This window comes from Mustelus asterias, chromosome 8, assembly GCF_964213995.1.
Source record: "Mustelus asterias chromosome 8, sMusAst1.hap1.1, whole genome shotgun sequence".
Classification (NCBI taxonomy): domain Eukaryota; kingdom Metazoa; phylum Chordata; class Chondrichthyes; order Carcharhiniformes; family Triakidae; genus Mustelus; species Mustelus asterias.
In genome coordinates this window covers 119,112,050-119,138,663 of record NC_135808.1, presented here as the reverse complement: position 1 = coordinate 119,138,663, position 26,614 = coordinate 119,112,050, and the positions used below count along the sequence as shown (strand labels likewise).

The window sequence follows — 26,614 nt, the reverse complement described above, 5'->3', positions numbered from 1 at the left end:
TCCTGCAAACTCATTTATGGCTTCTCGTATTTGGATGCAGTACCTCTCAGCCTTCGTTGTACAACCCAACTTGGTATCACTGGCAAAATTGTATTTCCAATTTCAGAGACTAAGTCATTAAGATGACCAGTGAACAGCAGTGGTCCTGGCATCAATTCCCTTGGAACACCACCTCTCACATTCTGTTAGCCAGATCAATCTTAAGTTTATAAATTTTTCAGACATTGGAGCACATATTTAGCCTCGAGTGGCTTACTGTTGACTGAATGCAGCACAGTTATACATTCATAATTAAAAGTACAGTTTAAAGCATTTCTTAAGAGCAGCGACTGTCCATCCACATCTGATCCTCTGTTCATTCAATTTGTAACTTCATTCAAATGCAAGCGGAGTTTGGTACATCTTTCCCTACAAATAGTCAAAGACAGAATTGAGCAACAAAATGCTTAAAAGAATTAGCAACTCAAAATAGATAGGAACGCCTTCAATAAAATACCACAGTACAAAGAAAAGGAGAGGAAAATTAAAAGCAAATAAATGCAAAGCAAAACCACTGCCATTTAAGCGGGGAAGACTGAAATGTGATAGTGAAGGGAAGGGGCAAGCAAAGAGAAGTGTATAAGGCAGAGGATAACGGCAAGCACCCACAAGAGGATCAGATTTTGATCCAACTGAAGATGAGCAATTTTTGATTTTGCTGCTGCCATATTCAAGTATTACCAGTGCAGAAATAACAATGCAGGAAAATACAAAATAGGCAAGGAAGTGGAAGAGAGAAAGCAGCAAACAGAAATCAGGTGGACTACTGTGAACACCCATCCATACAAAGAACAAAAAACAGTACAGCACAGGAAACAGGCCCTTCGGCCCTCCAAGCCTGTGCCGCTCCTTGGTCCAACTAGACCAATCGTTTGTATCCCTCCATTCCCAGGCTGCTTATGTGACTATCCAGGTAAGTCTTAAACGATGTCAGCGTGCCTGCCTCCACCACCCTACTTGGCAGCGCATTCCAGGCCCCCACCACCCTCTGTGTAAAAAACGTCCCTCTGATGTCTGAGTTATACTTCGCCCCTCTCAGCTTGAGCCCGTGACCCCTCGTGATCGTCACCTCCGACCTGGGAAAAAGCTTCCCACTGTTCACCCTATCTATACCCTTCATAATCTTGTATACCTCTATTAGATCTCCCCTCATTCTCCGTCTTTCCAAGGAGAACAACCCCAGTCTACCCAATCTCTCCTCATAGCTAAGACCCTCCATACCAGGCAACATCCTGGTAAACCTTCTCTGCACTCTCTCCAATGCCTCCACGTCCTTCTGGTAGTGCGGCGACCAGAACTGGACGCAGTACTCCAAATGTGGCCTAACCAGCGTTCTATACAGCTGCATCATCAGACTCCAGCTTTTATACTCTATACCCCGTCCTATAAAGGCAAGCATACCATATGCCTTCTTCACCACCTTCTCCACCTGTGTTGCCACCTTCAAGGATTTGTGGACTTGCACACCTAGGTCCCTCTGTGTTTCTATACTCCTGATGACTCTGCAATTTATTGTATAACTCCTCCCTACATTATTTCTTCCAAAATGCATCACTTCGCATTTATCCGGATTAAATTCCATCTGCCACCTCTGCGCCCAATTTTCCAGCCTATCTATATCCTGCTGTATTGCCTGACAATGCTCTTCGCTATCCGCAATTCCAGCCAGCTTCGTGTCATCCGCAAACTTGCTGATTACACCAGTTACACCTTCTTCCAAATCATTTATATATATCACAAATAGCAGAGGTCCCAGTACAGAGCCCTGCGGAACACCACTGGTCACAGACCTCCAGCCGGAAAAAGACCCTTCGACCACTACCCTCTGTCTCCTATGGCGTATAGGAGACAGAGGGTAGTGGTCGTATACGTAAGGAATGGGCATTCCAAAATAATACAAGATTAATTTAGAACATGAGGAATGTCGTCAGATGGTGAAAACCCTAGCATTCTGGGCCAAATTCAACAGCATTCCGAGATGGAGCCTCCATAGCTCTTGAATAAACTTTTGTTAAATTAATGCCGCATAACATTGAGTTTCAGCAGTGCTAAAGAGTTAAAAGAAAGGATTACTGGCCACAGGTATTAAAACATTTTCATAGTGTCACCAGCCTTTAAGTGGGCAATGGGAAATTAGAAGGTAATGCTACAGCAATTTCCAAAATCCACATCCAACTGGGAAGCACTCAAAAGAATGAAAGGCAATGTGTGTAGTGGTTGACATACAACAGTAGTGAGAAAAGACCTGCAACGGTCAACATCAGTGCATCTTAATTGTGTAATGCTTTTCATGGGATGCAAGAATCACTGGGAAAGCCAAGATTTATTGCCCATCCCTAGGTTGTCCTTAAGATAGAGCGGTATTCTTGAACAACTGCAGTCCATGTGGTATAGGTACACCAACAGTGCTAATAGAAAAGGAAGTTGCAAGATTTTGGCTGAGCAACAGTAAAAGAACAGTAATATAGTTCCTAAGTGAGGATGGTGTGTGGCTTGGAGGGGAACTTTCACGTGGCGTTCTCAGGTATTTGCTGCACTTGTCCTTGCAAGTGGTAGAGGTTGCGAGTTCAGAAGGTGCTGTTGAAGGCAGCTTAATGAGTTGCTACAGTGCATCTTGTATATAGCATACACTGTTGCTATCTGTGCAGTGGTGGTAGAGGCAGTGAAGGTTTTGAGAATTGAATGGGATGCCAAGTGGGCTGCTGCTTCCTGGATGGTGCCACGGTGCCAGAAGGCCGAGACCACTCACAGAGGAAGCCCAAATTCTAGAATAAATGGGCAGAGAACTTTTAACCACATCCTGAAATCGGCTTTCATCCATCAAAGAAGCCATCAACAGGCTGCCAATTGCTCCATTGATGACCCGCCCACACTGTTAAAAATGATGAATGCAATCAAACCTCTGTCTGGCAGCAAAGCTCCAGGAACTTATGCTAGCCCAGCTGAGGTCTATGAAGGTCAATGTCTAGTCACAAAACTCACACTTTTCAATGTGGGAGCAAATAACCATCCCATAATACAAAGATGCCTCTACTGTACACCTGTACAAACAAAAGGAAGCACACTAATCTTGCAACAGAGGAATCTCACACCTCTCCCAATGCCAACAAAATCTTGGCCACTATGCCAGAAACCTTCTGAACTTCTAGTGCAACATCTTGACCTGAATCTGCCGCCAGAGAGTCAGTGCAGTTAGACAGATCCAGGAGAAAATGCCATAAACCGAAAGAACATGGAACACTACGCTACATTTGTTGACCAGGCCAAGGACTTTTGACACAAATCAGCAGTGAGGGCTTTTGAAAGACAATGGAAAAAATCAGCTGCCCTGGGAAATTCATCGCAATGGTTCAATAGTTTCATTAATAAATGCTTGTGTACACCCTGGATGGAGCATTTTGACTCATTTGTGAGTTTAACAGGGCTGCACATTAGTGCCATCTAATTTCAGATGTTTACGCTGCCATGCCCTCAGATGCCTTCCATGACGACAATCCTGACATTGAAATCAGATACTGAATGGAAAGGAAGCTGCTCAATCCAAGACTACTTTGGGAAAGACCAATGACGCCAAGGACATACTTGAATTTCCAGTTTGCAGATCACTGCACTTGCTGCCAGTTCAGTGTTTGACGTGCAGTGGAGCATGGACTTGTTCTTCACTGCATGTGGCAACTTCAGCCTTACAATTAATACAAAGAAAACTGGAGTAAATACAAATGTATTTCCTGCTCCAGGAAAGCGCCACTTTGAGCCCGAGGTTTCAATCTATGACCAAAATCTGTCAGCAGTGGGCCAGTTCAATTATCTCAACAGAATACTCTCTCGAGCTGTTTAGACAGATGAAGAGACATGTACAAGTGCCAAAGCAAGTGCAGTCTTTGTTGGACTTCGAACATCAGTCTAGGAACAAAGATGAGCAAGTTTGCCTACCAATGTCTATAGAGCAACAGTCCTGCCCATACTGCTCTATGCATGAGGGACTTGGCCTGTGTACTAGCTTCATGCCAAGAAGCTCAACCAATTTCACTTGCACCGCCTTCAGAAGCTTCTGAAGATCAGATGGCAGCACAAAATACCAGACATGGAGGTGCTCAGAGCTGGCATGCCAAGTACCCATACCAGATTGAGTCGGTCACAACTTAGTTGGGCTGTTCATGTAGCCAGAATGCCTGATCCCTCGTACCAAAGCAAATCTTTCATGGAGAGCCAAGCAAGTCTTCCATGGAGAACTGGAGTTGGGGGTTCATTCTCATGGTGGCCAAAGGAAGCCAGCGCTAGGACACTCTGAAGGCTTCACAGATGCTTGCCCAGGATCGTTGAACCTGCATAGTACCCATCAAAACCTAAGCACATCAGAGGCAGAAAGTAAATCTCGAATCAGCAGCTATGGTATCCTGCCCAGGTATAGATTAGCAGTCACCCACTGGAATCTCAGCAAATATCCTAAATGAAAAACATGATAACCTATGTGGGAGAATCAGTTACAAACACAAGGTTATATGATCTTTTAATCACCTTGGTGCAAAGACTTCCTCACTATGTTATGTGCAGAACCAGGCAAGCTGTACATTCATGTGCCTAATACATCCTCACTTCCAAAATGCATTTCATAGCCAATTAAGAATTCAGCAGAGACTGACAAAACATCTGCAGTGAAACTTCTATTTCTTATTAAAAAAGCATTCAAGTCCCCATCACACGCCATCTCCAACATATTCGTCCCATCCCATTCTCTTTTCCTATGCATCCCCATCACCCATCCCAGATCTCCCTTACCTTCACCAACCTACCATCAACAACCACCAGCAGCCACAAGGGCTCCAATCAACAGCACTTGAGTAGCTACACCTCAGAGTAGCAATCAGTAACTAAAGCTCAACGGCAAGTAAGGCTCTTTAAACCAGCACCTCATGTAAAGAGCATGTGGACAGCTTCCAGCCTTGTTCCTCTCACTGAATTCTCGCCCTACGCATCTGTCTTCCATCTGCAGGGCTGGGCTGGGGGAGGAAATAAAAAGGGAAAAAAACTAACCTAAAAAGGCCTCTAACCTTTCCTGGCTACATGTTTGGCAGTGGTTGGGGAGCCAGGTCAGAGGTTGCAGAATGTTCAGCCAGCCAGAGACAATAACATTGTTCAAACAAATAAAAACATTACAATGGAACCATTTCATCATGTTTGAATTTAGCTGCTCTGTGACCTCTGATTAGTGCAATGCTTTGTACGTTTCAGTCTTTTGTACCTCACCTGCTGCCCTGCACACTAGTCCATGCCCACTAAAATCAAATCACCACAAAAATGTGGGGTGGAACTCAAACGCACGAGCTTCTGATTCAGAGCCAAGAATGCCATCACCAAGTCAAACAATGTTTAATACCCAATAGAAACATGTGATCTGGGCTGCATTAAGAGCATCCATTAACAAACTTCTCAGGTTAGATAGCACTTACCAGACTTGCAAGTGCCAAAAGTGTTGTCTGTACTTGAGTCAGGTTCCCATTCTCAAAAAGATCATTTGCTTCAAAAATGTCATGTGGCTTCATCCCATAGGACTGGATGGCTTTAATAAAGTTTCCAATATTCTCCAGCTGAAAGAAATTAAACTAAGCTGTTAAACAATGTATAGCCCATTTCTAAAAGATCGATAGTTTTATTCATGTGTCAAATTCTCTACCATATACTTCCTTCTGAGTGCATGAGTGGTTTGCTGGGGTATGGATCATTAGGTGCCTTCACCTGACTCACTAGATGGTGATTCTTTACAAATATTAGGTGGCTATTCAACAATGGAGGGCACCACAGAAAACTCAAATCACATGAGAACTTAAAGTCTGGTTCGGGTCACCACAGTTTAGGAAAGATGCAAGGTCCTTGTGAGATTGGAGAAGGTGAAGTTGTTCCCCTTGGAGCAAAGAAAATTGAGGGGAAATTTGAGAGAGGTATACGAGGTGACAGGTTTAGACAAGGTAGAAATGAGGACTTTGGGGGGGGGGGGGGGGGGGGGGGGTCACAGTTCTAGATTTTGGCCAAGAGATTAAGGGGGAAATGCAAAGAATTATTTAAATGCAGGTGGTAATGGTCTGAAACCATTCATGGTTTCTCGGAGTGTCTCGGAGGGGAGTGTTGAACCGTTGGAGAAAATCTCCATTACAAAGGAGGAAGTGTTAGGTTTGTTAGAGAATATAAAGACTGACAAATCCCCAAGGCCTGATGGAATCTATCCAAGGCTGCTCAGGGAGACGAGAGGTGAAATCGTTGGGCCTCTGACGCAAATCTTTGTCTCGTCACTGGACACAGGTGAGGTCCCAGAGGATTGGAGGATAGCCAATGTGGTCCCGTTATTTAAGAAGGGTAGGAAGGATAACCCGGGTAATTATAGGCCGGTGAGCTTGACGTCCGTGGTGGGGAAGTTGTTGGATAAGATTCTTAAAGATAGGATGTATGCGCATTTAGAAAGGAATAAACTCATTAACGATAGTCAACATGGTTTTGTGAGAGGGAGGTCATGCCTCACTAACCTGGTGGTGTTTTTTGAAGAAGTGACCAAAATGGTTGACGAAGGAAGGGCCGTGGATGTTGTCTATATGGACTTTAGTAAAGCGTTTGACAAAGTCCCTCATGGTAGGCTAGTGAAAAAGGTTGGATCCCATGGGATAAAGGGGGAGGTGGCTAGATGGGTGGAGAACTGGCTTGGTCATAGAAGACAGAGGGTGGTAGTGGAAGGGTCTTTTTCCGGCTGGAGGCCTGTGACTAGTGGTGTACCGCAGGGCTCTGTATTGGGACCTCTGCTGTTTGTGATTTATATAAATGATCTGGAAGAAGGAGTAACTGGGGTGATCAGTAAGTTTGCGGACGACTTGCAGATAGTGAGGAACATTGTCAGAGGCTACAGAAGGATATAGATAGGCTGGAAATTTGGGCAAGGAAATGGCAGATGGAGTTCAATCCTGATAAATGCGAAGTGATGCATTTTGGTGGGAATAATGTAGGGAGGAGCTACACGATAAATGGAAGAACCATAAAGGGTGTAGAGACGCAGAGGGACCTGGGTGTGCAAGTCCACAGATCTTTGAAGGTGACGTCCCAGGTGGAGAAGGTGGTGAAGAAGGCATATGGCATGCTTGCCTTTATAGGACGGGGCATAGAGTATAAAAGTTGGGGTCTGATGTTGCAGATGTATAGAACGTTGGTTCGGCCGCATTTGGAATACTGCGTCCAGTTCTGGTCGCCACACTACCAGAAGGACGTGGAGGCTTTGGAGAGAGTACAGAGGAGGTTTACCAGGATGTTGCCTGGTATGGAGGGGCTTGGTTATGAGGAGAGATTGGGGAAACTGGGGTTGTTCTCCTTGGAAAGACGGAGGATGAGGGGAGACTTAATAGAGGTGTATAAAATTATGAAAGGCATAGATAGGGTGAACGGTGGGAAGCTTTTCCCCGGGTCGGTGGTGACGTTCACGAGGGGTCATAGGTTCAAGGTGAAGGGGGGGGGGGGAGGTTTAACACAGATATCAGAAGGACATATTTTACACAGAGGGTCGTGGGGGCCTGGAATGTGTTGCCGGGCAAGGTGGTGGAGGCGGACACACTGGGAACGTTTAAGACTTATCTAGACAGCTATATGAACGGAGTGGGAATGGAGGGATACAAAAGAGTGGTCTAGTTTGGACCAGGGAGCGGCTAATTGTTCCTGGTTTCTCGTTTCAAGGCTTCATTCTATGATCATCTTGCTGGTGCCAGTACAGAGCGAGACTGCGGATAGTTGGGAACCTGTCTCGGGGGCAGGGAATTCATATGGTGTTCGTGGAAGTGGAAATGACTAGGGTTGGGAAGCATTTTCCGATCAGGGCCATTGTGATCTCCTGGACTCGTTTCGATCGCCTCAGGGGGTCGGAGAGGAATTTCCCAGATTTTTTTTCCCCCATATTGGCCCTGGGGTTTTTCACTCTGGGTTTTCGCCTCTCCCTGGAGATCACATGGTCTGGAATGGGGGGGTGGGGGTGAGTTAATAGGTTGTAATGAACAAAGCATCGTAGTTGTGAGGGACAGCTTGGTGGATAGGATATTGGTATGTAGATAGGCTGGAAAACTGGGCGGGGATCCTGGATTCAGGATTCAATCCTGGACCGGGGAGCGGCGCGGGCTAGCAGGGCCGAAGGGCCTGTTCCTGTGCTGTATTGTTCTTTGTTCTTTGAAACCACTGTTCATGAGGATGGGGGGTGAAATAGAGAATGCATGGCCAGACTGTTCCACAGAGAGCTAGTATATGGGCTGTATGGCCTCTTTTTGCACTGTCATTAACTCTATATCTTTGTCCACATACTTAATTTCAAAACATTTTCTTGCAGGGCAGTAAATTGCACTGTTCCTCTACCCCAGTTCAAATATTGCCTCAGTAAGGCTACAAATGAACGGTAGCCCAGCTCAGAAATTTGTAACCATATTTTTTTCATATCCAAATGACAGCTCTAGACTGGCATCCAGAACCAAACAGGATACTGAACCAGCCTAATTAAACAGAACTGCTTCCTGAGCCTGTGGTTTTCATTTGCTGGGCTATATTCCAATAGGAATGTCAGGGAAAGGAGTTGAAAGTGAATCAACTAAAGAGAGCTTGGCACTCATATACACAGGTGTATGGTTCACTGGGCACCTTCCCAGTACCCTGTCCAACTGGCAGTTCACCACAAACATCAGCAAGTTATTCAACCATATCCCAGAGAATATCCCAGCCATCCAACTTTGGAGAACAGCATGTGAGAACATATGCCAAGGTCAGCACTGGGTAGCTCAGAAACTACAAATCATTTGCACATTGTTCAGTGTCCTCATCTGTAAAGCTGAACATCACCTGTAGAATCAGATTCCAATATGAGTCAGGATGGGCTGGCCAAAAAAGTTTCTTACCTGGTGCCAGTTTAATTTGGATTCATTTATTTTCTTGATTGAATTGGGTTGTAGCTTGTTCATGAGCCTGAAAAATTGATCAAGGAGGATTTAGTACAGCTTCTGACCATGCAAATGAAACAATTGTGCACTGACGCCAAAACTTTAATTAAATAAAGAGCTGCCGTGTATTTTAAGCTTCATGAGCTGCAGTTTGCTACATTCTCAAATTGATCTTTGTTCATTCAGTACATTCCCAGATACTTTCTGCAGGAAAACTATTCTGCTAACCAGGTGCTTTATAGAAAAGCAAATGATCAGTTTAAACAGTGTCAGTTCAGAGTTACAAAATAATAGCCACCCAACTTCAGAAATTAAGTCTGTAAACAGATGGCTATTAACAGCTCCAGAATCAAACACGTTACCGATCAGGCCGAGTAAACCAAAGTGTTTATCGATGCTGTAGTTGCATTTTTTTCTGGCTACTTTTCAATAAGAATGGCAGAGAGTTTAAATTTTTTTAAATACTTTTCCAATTCAATCAAATCAAGTCCAATTCAGAGTCTCAACAAGTTGAGACATTTCTGATCCAAGCTGACAAGTCAGGGCCTTCACACCTGTCTTGGGCCTGATCTACATGAGCCAAGCTGATTGAAGGAGGGGGAGGTTTCCTCTTCCAAGGCTTGATCTCATTTGCATCTTAGCCAAAAGGCTGAGATGCCGCTTTTTAAAAATTGCTTCATATGAATATGAAGCTTAAATGCAACCCAATGACCTCGACCAAGAGCAGCATCCAATCCATACTACACTTGATCTTAGCCAAAAGGCAGAGAGTTGAAAATGAGCCAATGCGAGGAGTGCAAAACTCCAAGGCTATAGAGTTAGGAGCAGGGACTAGGGTTCACCATCCCAAGGTACTGCCCCCTCCTCGTGCAACTGGTCTACTAGCATTGAGATTGGTTTAGGAACAGAGTGGGAGTGGGAGATGAAAGAAAACCCACCAAGAAAAATGTGTCTGCAACAGTCCCAACCTCCAAAGGGGATCGATCAAGAGAAGAGACTTGAATCGAGTTCAACAATGAAGTTGAACACCCATGGTTTTTTTTGGGTACATTGAATATAACCCAAACCAACTGTGCCAAGAGAAGAAGGTACTCAGCTGTGGATACTCTGGCAAAAAGCTATGCAAAATAGCAGCTCAGGGCATCATCAGCATAAAGTCCTGTTATTTAAAAAGCTTTCCACCTGAACTTCGAACGAAATGTCCAAAGATGTGTAGATTAGGTGAATTAGCGATGGTAAGGCACAGGTTTACAGGGATAGGCCTGGGTAAGACGCTCTTTTGGAGAGTCAGTGCAGACTCAAAGGGCCATAAGCAGCGCAAAACCAATTCTAAACAGCGTGCGAGACATCCAGACCTTTCCATAGAACCATAGAAAATTACAGCTCAGAAACAGGCCTTTTGGCCCTTCTTGTCGGTGCCGAACCATTTTATGCCTAGTCCCACTGACCTGCACTTGGACCATATCCCTCCACACCCCTCTCATCCATGAACCCGTCCAAGTTTTTCTTTATCCGGCAGCTCATTCCACACTCCCACCACTCTCTGCGTGAAGAAGCCCCCCCTAATATTCCCTTTAAACTTTTCTCCTTTCACCCTTAACCCATGCCCTCTGGTTTTTTTCTCCCCTAGCCTCAGCGGAAAAAGCCTGCTTGCATTCACTCTATCTATACCCATCAAAATCTTATACACCTCTATCAAATCTCCCCTCAATCTTCTACGCTCCAGGGAATAAAGTCCCAACCTATTCAATCTCTCTCTGTAACTCAGCTTCTCAAGTCCCGGCAACATCCTTGTGAACCTTCTCTGCACTCTTTCAATCTTATTTACATCCTTCCTGTAACTAGGTGACCAAAACTGTACACAATACTCCAAATTCGGCCTCACCAATGCCTTATATAACCTTACCATAACACTCCAACTTTTATACTCGATACTCCGATTTATAAAGGCCAATGTACCAAAGGCACTCTTTACGACCCTATCCACCTGTGACGTCACTTTTAGGGAATTCTGTACCTGTATTCCCAGATCCCTCTGTTCAACTGCACTCTTCAGAGTCCTACCATTTACCCTGTACGTTCTACTTTGGTTTGTCCTTCTAATGTGCAATATCTCACACTTGTCTGCGTTAAATTCCATTTGCCATTTTTCAGCCCATTTGTCTAGTTGGTCCAAATCCCTCTGCAAGCTTTGAAAACCTTTCTCACTGTCCACTACACCTCCAATCTTTGTATCATCAGCAAACTTGCTGATCCAATTGACCACATTATCATCCAGATCATTGATATAGATGACAAACAACAATGGACCCAAGACCGATCCCTGCGGCACACCACTAGTCACAGGCCTCCACTCAGAAGCAATCCTCCACAGGGAAGCAATCCTTTCGCAACAAACTTTGCCCATTCCACCAATATAAATAGCACAGCCTGGTACTCAGGAGATAATATGCCTATTTTAAAGCATGTCTCTCAGAAGGAAACAAGCACAATCCTATAACGGTTAACGGCTGCAGAAAGGGGGATCTGCACGCTGAGGTAATATGGGCTGAGGTTAGAAATAGGAAAGGAGCGGTCACGTTGTTAGGAGTTTACTATAGGCCCCCAAATAGTAATAGAGATGTGGAGGAAGAAATTGCTAAGCAGATTATGGATATGTGTGGGGGTCACAGGATAGTTGTCATGGGGGACTTTAACTTTCCAAATATTGATTGGAACCTTTGTAGGTCAAATAGTTCGGATGGGGCAGTTTTTGTGCAGTGTGTGCAGGAGGGTTTCCTGACACAATATGTGGATAGGCCGACAAGAGGTGAGGCCACATTGGATTTGGTACTAAGAAATGAACCGGGCCAAGTGTTAGATTTGGTTGTGGGAGAGCACTTTGGAGATAGTGACCACAATTTGGTGTCTTTTGTTATTGCAATGGAGAGGGATAGGGCCGTACGGCAGGGCAAAGCTTACAATTGGGGAAGAGGTACATTGTGAGGGCAAAAAGAGGTCACGAGGTGTTCTTGGCAGGCAGGATTAAGGAGAATCCTAAGGCATTCTATTCATACGTTAGGAACAAAAGAGTTGTCAGGGAGAAAATCGGACCTCTCAGGGACAAAGGAGGGGAATTATGCTTAGAACCCAAGGGAATAGGGGAGATCCTAAATGAATACTTTGCATCGGTATTCACGAAGGAGAGGGGCGTGTTAACTGGGAGTGTCTCGGAGGGAGGTGTTGACCCGTTAGAGAAAATCTCCATTACAAGAGAGGAAGTGTTAGGTTTTTTAGGGAACATTAAAACTGACAAAGCCCCAGGGCCTGATGGCATCTATCCTCGACTGCTCAGGGAGACGAGAGATGAAATTGCTGGGCCTCTGACGGAAATCTTTGTTGCTTCTTTGGACACGGGTGAGGTCCCTGAGGATTGGAGGATAGCGAATGTGGTCCCGCTGTTTAAGAAGGGTAGCAGGGATAACCCGGGAAATTATAGTCCGGTGAGCTTGACGTCCGTGGTAGGGAAGTTGTTGGAGAGGATTCTTAGAGACAGGATGTATGTGCATTTAGAACGGAACAATCTCATTAGTGACAGACAGCATGGTTTTGTAAGAGGGAGGTCGTGCCTTACACATTTGGTGGAGTTTTTTGAGGAAGTGACAAAAACGGTTGATGAAGGAAGGGCCGTGGATGTCGTCTATATGGATTTCAGTAAGGCATTTGACAAAGTCCCACATGGTAGGTTGGTTAAGAAGGTTAAGGCTCATGGGATACAAGGAGGAGTGGCTAGATGGGTGGAGAACTGGCTTGGCCATAGGAGACAGAGGGTAGTGGTCGAAGGGTCTTTTTCCGGCTGGAGGTCTGTGACCAGTGGTGTTCCGCAGGGCTCTGTATTGGGACCTCTGCTATTTGTGATATATACAAATGATTTGGAAGAAGGTGTAACTGGTGTAATCAGCAAGTTTGCGGATGACACGAAGATGGCTGGAATTGCGGATAGTGAAGAGCATTGTCGGGCAATACAGCAGGATATAGATAGGCTGGAAAATTGGACGGAGAGGTGGCAGATGGAGTTTAATCCGGATAAATGCAAAGTGATGCATTTTGGAAGAAATAATGTAGGGAGGAGTTATACAATAAATGGCAGAGTCATCAGGAGTATAGAAACAGAGGGACCTAGGTGTGCAAGTCCACAAATCCTTAAAGGTGGCAACACAGGTGGAGAAGGTGGTGAAGAAGGCATATGGTATGCTTGCCTTTATAGGACGGGGTATAGAGTATAAAAGCTGGAGTCTGATGATGCAGCTGTATAGAACACTGGTTAGGCCACATTTGGAGTACTGCGTCCAGTTCTGGTCGCCGCACTACCAGAAGGACGTGGAGGCGTTAGAGAGAGTGCAGAGAAGGTTTACCAGGATGTTGCCTGGTATGGAGGGTCTTAGCTATGAGGAGAAATTGGGTAGACTGGCGTTGTTCTCTTTGGAAAGACGGAGAATGAGGGGAGATCTAATAGAGGTGTACAAAATTATGAAGGGTATAGATAGGGTGAACAGTGGGAAGCTTTTTCCCAGGTCGGAGGTGACGATCACGAGGGGTCACGGGCTCAAGGTGAGAGGGGTGAAGTATAACTCAGATATCAGAGGGACGTTTTTTACACAGAGGGTGGTGGGGGCCTGGAATGCGCTGCCAAGTAGGGTGGTGGAGACAGGCACGCTGACATCGTTTAAGACTTACCTGGATAGTCACATGAGCAGCCTGGGAATGGAGGGATACAAACGATTGGTCCAGTTGGACCAAGGAGCGGCACAGGCTTGGAGGGCCGAAGGGCCTGTTTCCTGTGCTGTACTGTTCTTTGATGTGATTAGGCAAGAATTAGGGGGCATAAGTTGGGGACAGAAACTGTCAGGGAAAGGAACTAATGAAAAGTGGAACTTTTTCAAGGAACAAATACTGCGCGTCCTTGATAGGTATGTCCCCGTCAGGCAGGGAGGAAATGGCCGAGTGAGGGAACCATGGTTCACGAAAGAGGTGGAATGTCTTGTGAAAAAGAAGAGGGAAGCTTATGTAGGGATGAGGAAACAAGGTTCAGATGGCTCAATTGAGGGTTACAAGTTAGCAAGGAATGAGCTGAAAAATGGGCTTAGGAGAGCTAGGAGGGGACATGAGAAGTCCTTGGCGGGTCGGATCAAGGAAAACCCCAAGGCTTTTTACTCTTATGCGAGGAATAAAAGAATGACCAGGGTGAGGTTAGGGCCGGTCAAGGACAGTAGTGGGAACTTGTGTATGGAGTCAGTAGAGATAGGTGAGGTGATGAATGAATACTTTTTTTCAGTGTTCACCAAGGAGAGGGGCCATGTTTTTGAGGAAGAGAAGGTGTTACAGGCTAATAGGCTGGAGGAAATAGATGTTCGGAGGGAGGATGCCCTGGCAGTTTTGAATAAACTGAAGGTCGATAAGTCCCCTGGGCCTGATGAAATGTATCCTAGGATTCTTTGGGAGGCAAGGGATGAGATTGCAGAGCCTTTGGCTTTGATCTTTGGGTCCTCGCTGTCCACGGGGATAGTGCCAGAGGACTGGAGAATGGCGAATGTTGTTCCTCTGTTTAAGAAAGGGAATAGAAATGACCCTGGTAATTATAGATCGGTTAGTCTTACTTCGGTGGTTGGTAAATTGATGGAAAAGGTCCTTAGGGATGGGATTTACGACCATTTAGAAAGATGCGGATTAATCCGGGATAGTCAGCACGGATTCGTGAAGGGCAAGTCGTGCCTCACAAATTTGATAGAATTTTTTGAGGAGGTAACTAAGTGTGTTGATGAAGGTAGGGCAGTTGATGTCATATACATGGATTTTAGTAAGGCATTTGGTAAGGTCCCCCATGGTCAGCTTATGATGAAAGTGAGGAGGTGTGGGATAGAGGGAAAGTTGGCCGATTGGATAGGTAACTGGCTGTCTGATCGAAGACAGAGGGTGGTGGTGGATGGAAAATTTTCGGATTGGAGGCAGGTTGCTAGTGGAGCTCCACAGGGATCAGTGCTTGGTCCTCTGCTCTGTGATTTTTATTAATGACTTAGAGGAGGGGGCTGAAGGGTGGATCAGTAAATTTGCTGATGACACCAAGATTGGTGGAGTAGTGGATGAGGTGGAGGGCTGTTGTAGGCTGCAAAGAGACATAGATAGGATGCAAAGCTGGGCTGAAAAATGGCAAATGGAGTTTAACCCTGATAAATGTGAGGCGATTCATTTTGGTAGGACTAATTTAAATGTGAATTACAGGGTCAAAGGTAGGGTTCTGAAGACTGTGGAGGAACAGAAAGATCTTGGGGTCCATATCCACAGATCTCTAAAGGTTGCCACTCAAGTGGATAGAGCTGTGAAGGCGGCCTATAGTGTGTTAGCTTTTATTAACAGGGGGTGGGAGTTTAAGAGCCGTGGGGTTATGCTGCAACTGTACAGGACCTTGGTGAGACCACATTTGGAATAGTGTGTGCAGTTCTGGTCACCTCACTATAAGAAGGATGTGGAAGCGCTGGAAAGAGTGCAGAGGAGATTTACCAGGATGCTGCCTGGTTTGGAGGGTAGGTCTTATGAGGAAAGGTTGAGGGAGCTAGGGCTGTTCTCTCTGGAGCGGAGGAGGCTGAGGGAAGACTTAATAGAGGTTTATAAAATGATGAAGGGGATAGATAGAGTGAACGTTCAAAGACTATTTCCTCGGGTGGATGGAGCTATTACAAGGAGGCATAACTATAGGGTTCGTGGTGGGAGATAATAGGAAGGATATCAGAGAGTAGTTAGGATGTGGAATGGACTGCCTGCAGTGATAGTGGAGTCAGACACTTTAGGAACATTTAAGCGGTTATTGGATAGGCACATGGAGCACATCAGGATGATACGGAGTGGGATAGCTTGATCTTGGTTTCAGATAAAGCTCGGCACAACATCGTGGGCCGAAGGGCCTGTTCTGTGCTGTACTGTTCTATGTTCTAATCCAAGTGTTAAAAACAAAGTCACAAGTCAAATCAAAAATCCCTAACATGACTGCAGTACTGAAGGAGTGTGAAACAACTATATTTGGGTAAAAACATTAAAATGGAGCTCATTATGGCCATAAAAAAACCCTCATTTAAATCACCCAGTTATATCACCTTAGTGACGTGTCACTACAGACTACAAAAGTCCATTGGAGAAATGGAGATGGATTCGATGAAACACCACAAGTTTGATCAAGTGATAGGTTGATGGTAACCTGAATGAGCGGTGGGGTTTCATGAAATCTGGGCACTTTGAGATGTGGGATTTTAAAAAATTAGGATTAGAAGTCCAAAGATGTGCGGGTTAGGTTGATTGGCCATGCTAAAAATTGCCCTTAGTGTCCTGAGATGCATAGGTTAGAGGGATTAGTGGGTAAATATGTAGGGATATGGGGGTAGGGCCTGGGTGGGATTGTGGTCAGTGCAGACTCGATGGGCTGAATGGCCTCTTTCTGTACTGTAGGGTTTCTATGATTAGAGTCCATTACCCAGATACCACCTTATCAATGCACTAATTATTGTCAATTGTTGGTTTCTCCCTATCTCCATATTAAACGTTTCAACATTAGAAAGCACACTGCAAAATTAGCATGTGTATATTTCACCAGGTATAGTCACTGCACTCTTTGCTTCTGTTCAAATTCTGAGCTGACCGTCAAAAATCATATTCTCAGACTTGTGTCTCCATTCCTGATCCCACTTCTTGCTGGAAAGTTTTTACGTTACAGATGTACCCTGTGTATCAGGGACTTAAAATGGCTGAGATAAACAGGAATTTTAGAAAGCTTCCAGAAACAGATGCTGCTGCTCTGTTCTTATTCCAGCATTTGCAGTTTTCCCTCCATTTTAAAAAAATGTTAGATTGCTTCCTTTAGGTCCAGGTTTCCTTGCGATCTGAAATGCTATTCATTCTCCACATACGTTACACTCAACCTAATCCTCTTGTTCCTCCGACTTGGCTAAATTGGGGGGAGCTATCTGGACACACTAACATATATACATTTGGTTAGGTATAATCTAGAGTCAGAGGAGTTTGAGCACATAATGCCAACTGTCACTCCACTGCAGTACTGAAGGAGCTTTGCACAGTGAAGCAACTATATTTTGGATAAAACATTAAAATGGAGTTCATATCTACCCTCTCAGGTCCATGTAAAAGATTCCATGGTGGTATTCAAAGAGCATGGGAGTTCTTTTCGCATCCTAAGGTTTATGATACTCCCTCAAATAACGCCAAAAATAGATATCCTGACTTGCTGGGTGCAAAATGGCTGCCATGTTTTCTACATTACAGTGGCAACTATACTTAAGGCACTACATATAATGCAATTCATTGCATGTGCTCAGTTCCAGTTGTCTAAATGGAAGAGCACCTTTCCCCGTGATGATGCATTCTCCTATTTGAAGTTGAGGTATCACTATTCTTTGACAGGTACCTCATAATTTCCACAGCTGTCGAACAGGTCTATCACTCGGTTTCCAATTTTGAGCCTCCCATGCATAATCCAAGCAGTTTCTTAAGATCACTATTGTTATGTTGAATATAAATTTCAGTAATTTAACAAAACTTGAATATCTCATTTGTATTCGAGCCATGTCTGTCTGTTACGCTCCAAAGCCCTTACAAATTTTCCACTGAGATCTCCCCCCACAGCCTTTGTATCAATGCATATACAATGAAGCAATTTTCAGCCTTAACCTAAATTTTTCTGGTTTTCTTCCCTCCTACTTTCCATTGTCCTATCAACTTTATCATATACATCATCAGCTTCTATAAACCATGTGTACCTACCTCAACTTCACTATGGATTTAGATTACTGAGCAAATCACCTTGAGCAATTTTCCCATTTCCCTCACCATCCACACTATTGACTCCTGTGAAAATCTCAAAGTACATTCTAAATTTCACCTCCTCCTCCTCATCAACACAAGCGCAATATCACTGCCTGCATTAACTGGTCCAACTCAGTGCTCTTCGTCGTGCCATGATCCCCTTGTTCAGGTCTTCAACCCTTTGCCTTCCCCATAACTCCCAGCTCAGCACCAAAGTCTCAGGTCACAGCCTGAATCCTCGGGGAATGTTCCAAAATTGATGCTTTTGTACTTACTGGTAACTGTACAAGTGCTTCATTTTATACATAAAATAGCATAGAGAACCAGCTCCTTTCCATCAACAGAATGGTAAATAAGGGTGGTTGAATATTACAAAGTGAAACGTAAATAGAGGAAAGCATTGTATAAACAAAAGCTATATTTCTTACAACAGTGATTACATCAAGTACTTAAAGCACTTCGGGATTAGACTACATAGCAACTTGCGCAACCTCTAAAGGCAAGTTATTTTGTCTTTTTCATTTAAGTTGCAAAAGAAATAACAGAAAATGCTGGAAGTATTCAGCAGGTTCAAGCAGTATCTTTGGAGAGAGAGAGAGAGAGAGAGAGAGTTAGTTAATATTTAAGGTCGATAACCTTTCACCAGAACTCGGATTTGCAACATCAGCAGCATTTTGCTTTTCTGCAAGACTCATTTTTGGAGGCTGTCTTGCCAAGTCAAAATGTTCTGGCCTCATTAAGTCTCTTCTTCAGCCACTCGCTAATCGAGTACAATTATCCATCTAAGAAACTTCATGTCAGTGGTCATGGGTTCAGTGGATACTTGCATGGCTGATGAGCCCAATCCTAGAGCTGCATTGCCAAATGCACATTTGGCAGGTGTTTCCAGCAGTTGAAATTGGTGCTTGGACTTGAGATCACTGGCATTCCTTTCTTCGGCTCCTTTTCCAAAGCACCTCTTGCCTTTGGGTGTTCTCGAAGAGTCATGTCCCTTCAATCAGGAAGTTCCTGAGCAAGGGTCACATCTTATGTTGCATTCCCTGAGGTAAGCCTTCAGAGTGTCTTTGAAGCATTTCCTTAAACATCAAATAGTTTTGAGGCTAGTACAAGGGAAAGCACAGCACAGTCCATCTCCAAAATGCATTATTAACACCGGCACAGTGGGAATAAGACTCAGCAAAGCGGTCAGTTACTTACACGCAAAGAATGACACCATCCTTAAGGCTGAGCTGGAAATTCTCACCCAAACGTCTGCCTGTAACCTCTTCAATCCAGACTCGCAACTCTTCCTCTTTCTGGGGGTCATATTTCTGAAGAATCTGGAAGGAAGCCAAATACATGATATACACATTACCACATAACATTACCGACATCTACGCATTGAAAATAACCGTTATCCTGTGCCTTGAAATTTGTACAGCACTCAGGCCTAATCAGGTTTTCTATGGAGAACTGCATTATTGTTTATTATTGGCATTGCTTTATTGGTGGAAAAAGAATGTCATGACTAACTTGCAGACTGAAAGCGTAAAATGATGGACCTTTCCTCAATAAAATACAAATATTACAATAAACCCATTGGAAACTTCTGGCAGCTTTCTATTCATAATACCTTCTAATACAACATAGCTGGTCAAGGTTGGAGAGTGAATGGTCTCCAAGAAGAATCCAAAGCTCTGTAAAGCCAGATTAGGTCTTGCATGAAGAATCTTGGCAATTAATTGACATAACGAATTGCACACTTGCTCATTTCCTTTTGCAAGACCAACTATTAGTCAATACTTTGGGATTCTTAAAGAAACACGAGAAGTTTATGGAATATATTGCACCAAGTTAACTGTTTCATGACTAACTCTTTGACAATCTTATTTGTTTACATTTCACAAAAAAAACTCTCCTTGAATCTGTCATTCTGACATTGATGCAGGATCTGATCATTCCTTTCTTTGGAATCTTCCCATTTCTTAACTTGCAAAACCTGAATGATTTTACCCAAGTTTTCTCCCAACAGTTCTAGGCCTTCATATAAACAAAATCCTGGAAATATTCAGTCCAGGGTGCATCAGTGGCATGGGAAGCCATTTTGCTGCCCTCTTCAATTCTTTGGACAGGGCTGCGGCCTTGAACAAAGTTTAAACCTGCTGCCAATCTGGGTCCTTGGTTCTGCCTGTCAGATTATTAGTTCCAAAAACTTGAGAATACAAGGAAATGGTAAGGGAAACCATGAGAAGGGAGAAGGACAGTAAGCTGCAACAAAAATAGGTGCAAAATTTTAAACCAGTGAACCATCAATGCTAGTTTTTAAAAAGAGTAAATGTGGTGGAAAGAGGGGAGGCAAGTGCAAGTACTCAAAAGACTGGCAATAGTCATCTGGGCCTGATTTCTTGATAACTTCCTTCCACTAATTCTGTTTTGATTACAACAAATCCGCACAAGAACCACAATTGAATTTTATTTGCATAAAAAACATAATTGGACTTCTCACTACTCATGCCCCAGAGTTTGATCTCAATCAGTTTTTAGCATTTCTTCTGAATTTTGTTTTAGCTGATGTGAAGCAAAATCTGTCAAAAGACCACTGATCATTAAATTACTTAAAATAAATATTTATACACCTGAGACTGCAATCCTTTGAGAATTTAGAAAACGAGAGTCTCCAAAAGGAAAACAGAATGGGGTGGTAGCAGTCAGTTTTAAACTTTGTCTAGTGAACTATTCAAACTATAGCCAGGCAGCCATTTAGAATTTTGGTTAGTATCTTCCAAGTTTTAACGGTGATGGTACAAGATCAATATTGATCTGTGCACTACATATGTACACTATGATAAAAGCTATAAAATGACCTGGAGCAAGTATACAAGAAACATCTCACTCGAGCTGTCTGATTATATGAATCTAATGATTATCAATGTCTGGAATGCTTAGGGCCACGGCAGGATTTCTGAATTATAGGATAACATTAGAATGTCTACGTGCAAACGAGTTTCCCCCAGGTGCTCCGGTTTCCTCCCACAGTCCATAGATGTGCGGGTTAGGTTGATTGGCCATGCTAAAATTGCCCTTTAGTGTCCCAGGATGCATAGGTTAGAGGGATTAGCGGGTAAATATGTAGGGATACGGGGTAGGGCCGGGATGGGATTGTGGTCAGTGCAGACTCGATGGGCCAAATGGCCTCTTTCTGCACTGTAGGGTTTCTATGGTTCTATGGAGTGACCAGATATAAATATATATCAGAGACATAAAGCACCAGTAAAAATAGTTTATTTATCCAAAGCCGCATGTTCACTAGGATGATCCCTGGGATGGATGAAACAGATTGTCTGATGTGGAAAGGTTAAACAGATTGAGATCCTACTCATTGGAATTAAAAGGATGAGAGGTGAGGTGATTTTATTGAAACATATAGGATTCTTAAGGGGCTGTAAGAAGTTTCACAACACTAGGTTAAAGTCCAACAGGTTTATTTGGTAGCACGAGCTTTCGGAGCGCTGCTCCTACACTCACCTGACGAAGGAACAGCGCTCTGAAAGCTCATGCTACCAAATAAACCTGTTGGATTTTAACCTGGTGTTGAGAGACTTCTTACTGTGCCCATCCCAGTCCAATGCTGGCATCTATACATCTTAAGGAGTTTGACAGGGTAAATGCTCAGAGGATGTTTCCCCTCATGGGAGAGTCTAGAATCAGAGGGCACAGTCTCAGAATAAAGGGACACCAATTTAAAGACTATGGAGGAGGAATTTCTTCCGAGGATTGAGAATCTTTGAAACCCCTTGCCACAGAACACTGAGGGGGCAAAGTTCTTGTATATATTTAAGGCTGAGATAGGTAGATTATTGATCAGTAAGGGAATCAAGGGTTACAGGGAAAGGGGAAATGAGGAATGGTGGTTCAATTATGATTCTATTGAATGGTAGGGCAGGCCTGAGGGGCCGAACAGCCTACTCCTGTTTTTTTATGATCTTATTCCATGTTTCCAAAGTCCTGCCCTGTACTAAAATGACACGAATGACAAAAGGGAACAAGTGATCCAGAGTTAGCATTACCAACAGCCCCCAGGTTGGGAAAAGTAGGATGGTAATTACTTACTAAACATTCAATATATTCTTTAAAAATGACCAGAATGTAGTACTGGAAAAAAAAATGAACAATTTATTTTCCCAGAAAGGTTGGCAAAGTGTACCAGTGTAAAAAAGCTTTTGAGTTTTAATTACTCTTTAATAGACTTTTCTTCCACCATCATCTATCTTGTGCCTCGCTCCTGCATTCTTCCCACTGAAACAGCCAAAGGCTTTTACCCTCTCCTTCAGCAAAGCAGGACCATCAAGGCCATTGTGCAACTTTTTTTAAAACCGCACCAGTGAAGAATCTGAGTTGCATGGGCTGCTCAAAGTAGTCTGGATTTCAGGACTGATGAGGGTTACAATATATTGCTTAAATGGATCAGATTTCAGCTGCTAACTTATCAACACTAATGTGAAAGTAATACATTGTTTCATACCAAGCATCTGGAAAACAATATTTGCTTCCTAAATTAACCTTTGTGGAACATTCTACAGTTTGAGTTTTTTGTTGAAAAGTTGAAAAACTTCTGCATTTGGCTAGGCAAAAGGAAAATTTCACAGAGTAATTCTCCAGCTCTCTTAATAAGCTGTCACCACAAACATATATACTGCAGGTCAGTAAAACACTGCTTTTTGACAGAAGGTTTAGTGTTGAAAGGGATTAAACAGCTGACTTGCAAACCAGACTGAGCTGTTTTGGAAGGAGGAAAAAAATTGATCCCATGAGCTTTATGGAACAGAAGAATGTGCCAATGTTAGCATTTTCAAGGAAGTTAGGAGGCAGCATGTTCGCACACACCAAGCAGAGACATATATGCACTTCTGTATATCTCAATATTTTAATATGGACCACAAATCACTCAAGTACATTTAACAATGAATGCTTGAACAGCCAAGCTGCAAGAATCTGGTCTGGCCAGATGCTGACCTCATCAGCAGCAAGTTTGCAGTTTTTGATTGAAAGGATCATTCTTGAACTCAGTTACTTTGTGGCTTTCTCAAGATAATGACTCCGATGACAGTCATGTTAAGGTTCTAAAATTTGGTTTATCATGTTAAACATGTCTTGCAACAGTTTAGTGAAACCTCAGTCAATCCTTTGGACATTTTCAAAGTTTGTGGTAGGGTATGACACCAAGAAAGCGAGAGATATGGGGTCATATCTAGTTTCCTCTGAAGTTACTCTTGCAGCTGATGGCTCATCCTTAGATTTATTTTTTTCCAACCATTCAAGCAGCACTTAGAGATTATTTCACTCCTACTCTGTTCTTTCCCATCAGCCACCATCTCCACTCATGATCCTGCAATGTTGTGGCTGGTGTTTCCATTGCATGTTAATCAATCTTACTCAAAATGACTTCTAGGCATTTTGTAATGTCACAAGGAAATAACTACACCTTGTTTCCCTCCTTAAATAGCATACAGACAGTGACAATCTCATTTTGCTTCTTGGTTAACTTTACAGTCCGCTTCTCATTAACAGCTGGTCCATTTTATATTGAACGTTTTTGCCTTCAATCTTTGGGTTGTCATGATGGGGGAAAACTATCAGCATTCACCATTATTAGTCTGTGAAACTGGCAGCAGCGTCTGGAGTCTCCGTATGCAGTTAAATGAGAAAATTCAGAAGGCGCTGTCACTGATTCCTTGCTTCTCCACATGGTGTACTGTTGAAGTTCCTAACCTCAATTGATACAATTGAGAACACTCGCACGAAGAACATCGATTGAATGGTCACATGAGCACATACAAAGAGACTTACTGATGGAGATGGAGAAACATACATTTAATGTTTCACTCCGAATTAAGCTATACCATTCAAATGATGTCTCGGGTTTCTTCCTTCACTGACTGGCTACTGCAATCTTTGGAAATTAAAGTGATAAACTCACAATACTGAAAAAGTTTCACCTGGTTAATGAGGTGCAACAGTGTGATAAGTTAGAACCACTGAACAACCTCTGGCCCCTTTACATTTCTGCAACACTTTTTCCAATTCTGCTAAAATGATTCGAATTTCAGCTTCCAAAGTGCATAATCCAATCTTCATTGCATTTAAATTTATAGTAAAAAAAAAAGAGGGATATTGAGCACACCACTATCGACAAGAATTATTCATTGTGATTGGCCGTTTACCCTACTTGGATGACATCATTGCTGGTGGATGCCAGGAGATCCCTTTGACTTGGCATCGGATTCAAACATTAGAAAAGCCGAAATTCAAATTTACACCCGAGATCGCTAGATCTGTATGGGCAGCTTTGAGCCCAATGACTTAGCTCCATGGCTGCCCTACTTGTTGTAAAATCTAGGTCATGCTCTTTTCTAATCATGATCTTTCCTAATCAAGCTCATCTCCAAATTTTGCAAAATTTTCCAAAATGGCTTAAAAACTTGGTTTTGTACTGAATACTTCCTCTCCCCTCCCAACCTCAACTATTGTATTACTGTTTTGCCATTTGGGAAAGCACTTCTAATTTTCTCATCCAAGAATTAGAGCAGGAAATGAGACCTTCACCAAAATTACTTTCCTCCTTTAATACTTGTGTGTAACTTCCCATTATTTTGTTGCTGCAATGAATCAGAGCTTCTAATTTTGTTTCTGCCCCCCATATCTATACCGAAATGCAACCTGTGGGCTAATCATTTTTATTAGCATCTCAAACCGTTGAACTTCTTACCTTAATTAATTTCACCCTCCTTTGAAAATACTGAGGCTAGAAAACAAAACGCCACCCAATCACTTCCTGTTTAATAATTTTAACACTCAGTCATTAACCTAAGCCTTTCATAACTTTCCAAAAAACTCAATTACTGTTCTTTATTAAAAGTCCAGAATTATTAAAGCTAAGCAATACTGCTGAACTGATTTCTTCAACCCAGATATAAAGCAATTTGAAAAATCTTTTTCACAAAATTAAAACCATAACTGGAAGCAAAGACAGCTAATTAGAATGATGATCAGACCATACATCTGCACCACCTGGTAAAAGACAGAGATCTCTGCATTAAAGACATGTTAAAAAACCTCAAAAGAAGCAAATACACTTTCCATTGGGAGTTAAATTGCTTCCAATTCAGGATGGTTAAGAAGTAACAGATTGGTTTAAAATACTGAACTCTTGAATAGTCAAACAAAAACCAAAGTATTTTAAACATTCTGAAGGAAGTGAACTGAGGATTTTGGGTTTTTTTTTGAACACCAGACTAACTTCATGGGAGATTGAAGTATTTCCAATGCTTAAAAATTGACTCACAGTCAAGAGCAGTTTCCCATAAAATTGTTAACAGTTTCCATCATCAGAAGTGATGAGGAGAAACACACAGGATTGATGGAAGATTTGAAAAGTTGAAAGTATCTGCATTTGAACTCAGTAACTAACTGCAATAATGCATGCAGTTCTAAAGTTTGAAATAATATGGGCAACTGATTAAATCTTCACTTGGGGTAATGGCTACTGAAAACTGCTGCCAGGAATAGAATCTGGATTATTTCAGAATATATGAGTGATTTCAGGATAATGCAGAGGGATCCTAAAGATGAATCTAGTACAAATTAATTCGATAGGTTGGTGGTTTTGAAAAAAATTAGATAGCAACAGTTCAAGACTGATAGCAACAAAAGGCCACTGGACACGCCTGATAAGAAAAGGCTAGAAAACAAAACGCCACACAATCACTTCATGTTTAATCATTTTAACACTGATTGTCATTAACCCAACTCCAGTGGGTAGCTTCCTCTAATGATTCTGCCCACTGCTAGAAGCTACTTCAATGTTTTGTCAAACCTGCATCATCCACTATTTCCATTCTCCATGCTCACTTAACCAGAGAAGCCAAGTACTATGGATTCCATACTATGGATTATTTTACCGGGTGGTGCAGATCATCATTCTAATTAGCTGTCTTTGCTTCCAGTTATGGTTTTAATTTTGTGAAAAAGATTTTTCAAATTGCTTTATATTTGGGTTGAAGAAATCAGTTCAGCAGTATTGCTTAGCTTTAATAATTCACCTAGGTCGATAACCTTGCATTCAAAAATTTGGAAGTTGGTTCACCCTTCAAGCTACAGCAATATAAAGCAGACTTGGATTCGGAATTCTCCACAAGAGGCAAACTCCTGATCTTTGATGCGTGTTTAAGACAGAGAAAAATGTCAAGGGGAGGCCAGGTGTCCTTCTACAGGGATGAGCCAAAATAAAGTCAACTAGTGAGCTGCTTTCTAGTGTGCATTCTACTTCAAAAAAAAAACAGCTGAGGTCTTTGCAAACTGCATGTGACCCCATGGCTGCAATCCTTCAGTGGAGAGCAGGGCTCAACTGTGGACCTCAACCAATGTTCAGTAAGTATCCTTTTTCCTTTTATCTAATGCAAGAGATGACCACAAGGTTTAGAAAAATCTTTTAATACACTGTTCACTGCTTGTAAAATAATCTCCAGTGGGTAGCTTCCTCTAATGATTCTGCCCACTGCTACAGGTGAGAGGCACTCCAATTCAGACGCTACTTCAATGTTTTGTCAAATCTGCATCATCCACTATTTCCATTTCTCCATGCTCACTTAACCAGAGAAGCCAAGTACTATGGATTCCAAGTACTCTTGCCAATACCTTTATTTTTTAACCTGTATGGCAACTGTAACCTCTAATAAGATCAAACAAAAGCACAGCTTTCAAACTGATTCTCCACAAAACTTGAAACAAACTCAATTGCATCA

General features: G+C 42.8%; 1 protein-coding gene across 1 annotated transcript in view; it reads right to left on the bottom strand.

Annotated features, from left to right (window-relative positions):
- The window catches only part of cnn3a (calponin 3, acidic a), a 72,315-nt gene that overhangs the window by 7,703 nt on the left and 37,998 nt on the right, over nt 1-26,614 (bottom strand). Inside the window, exons 2-4 of the mRNA XM_078218823.1 lie at nt 19,032-19,153; nt 8,946-9,012; nt 5,490-5,627 (exon numbers count right to left, since the gene is read on the bottom strand). Of these exons, the coding sequence (XP_078074949.1) occupies nt 5,490-5,627; nt 8,946-9,012; nt 19,032-19,153 (327 nt within the window). The remainder of the gene's footprint in view (nt 1-5,489; nt 5,628-8,945; nt 9,013-19,031; nt 19,154-26,614) is intronic.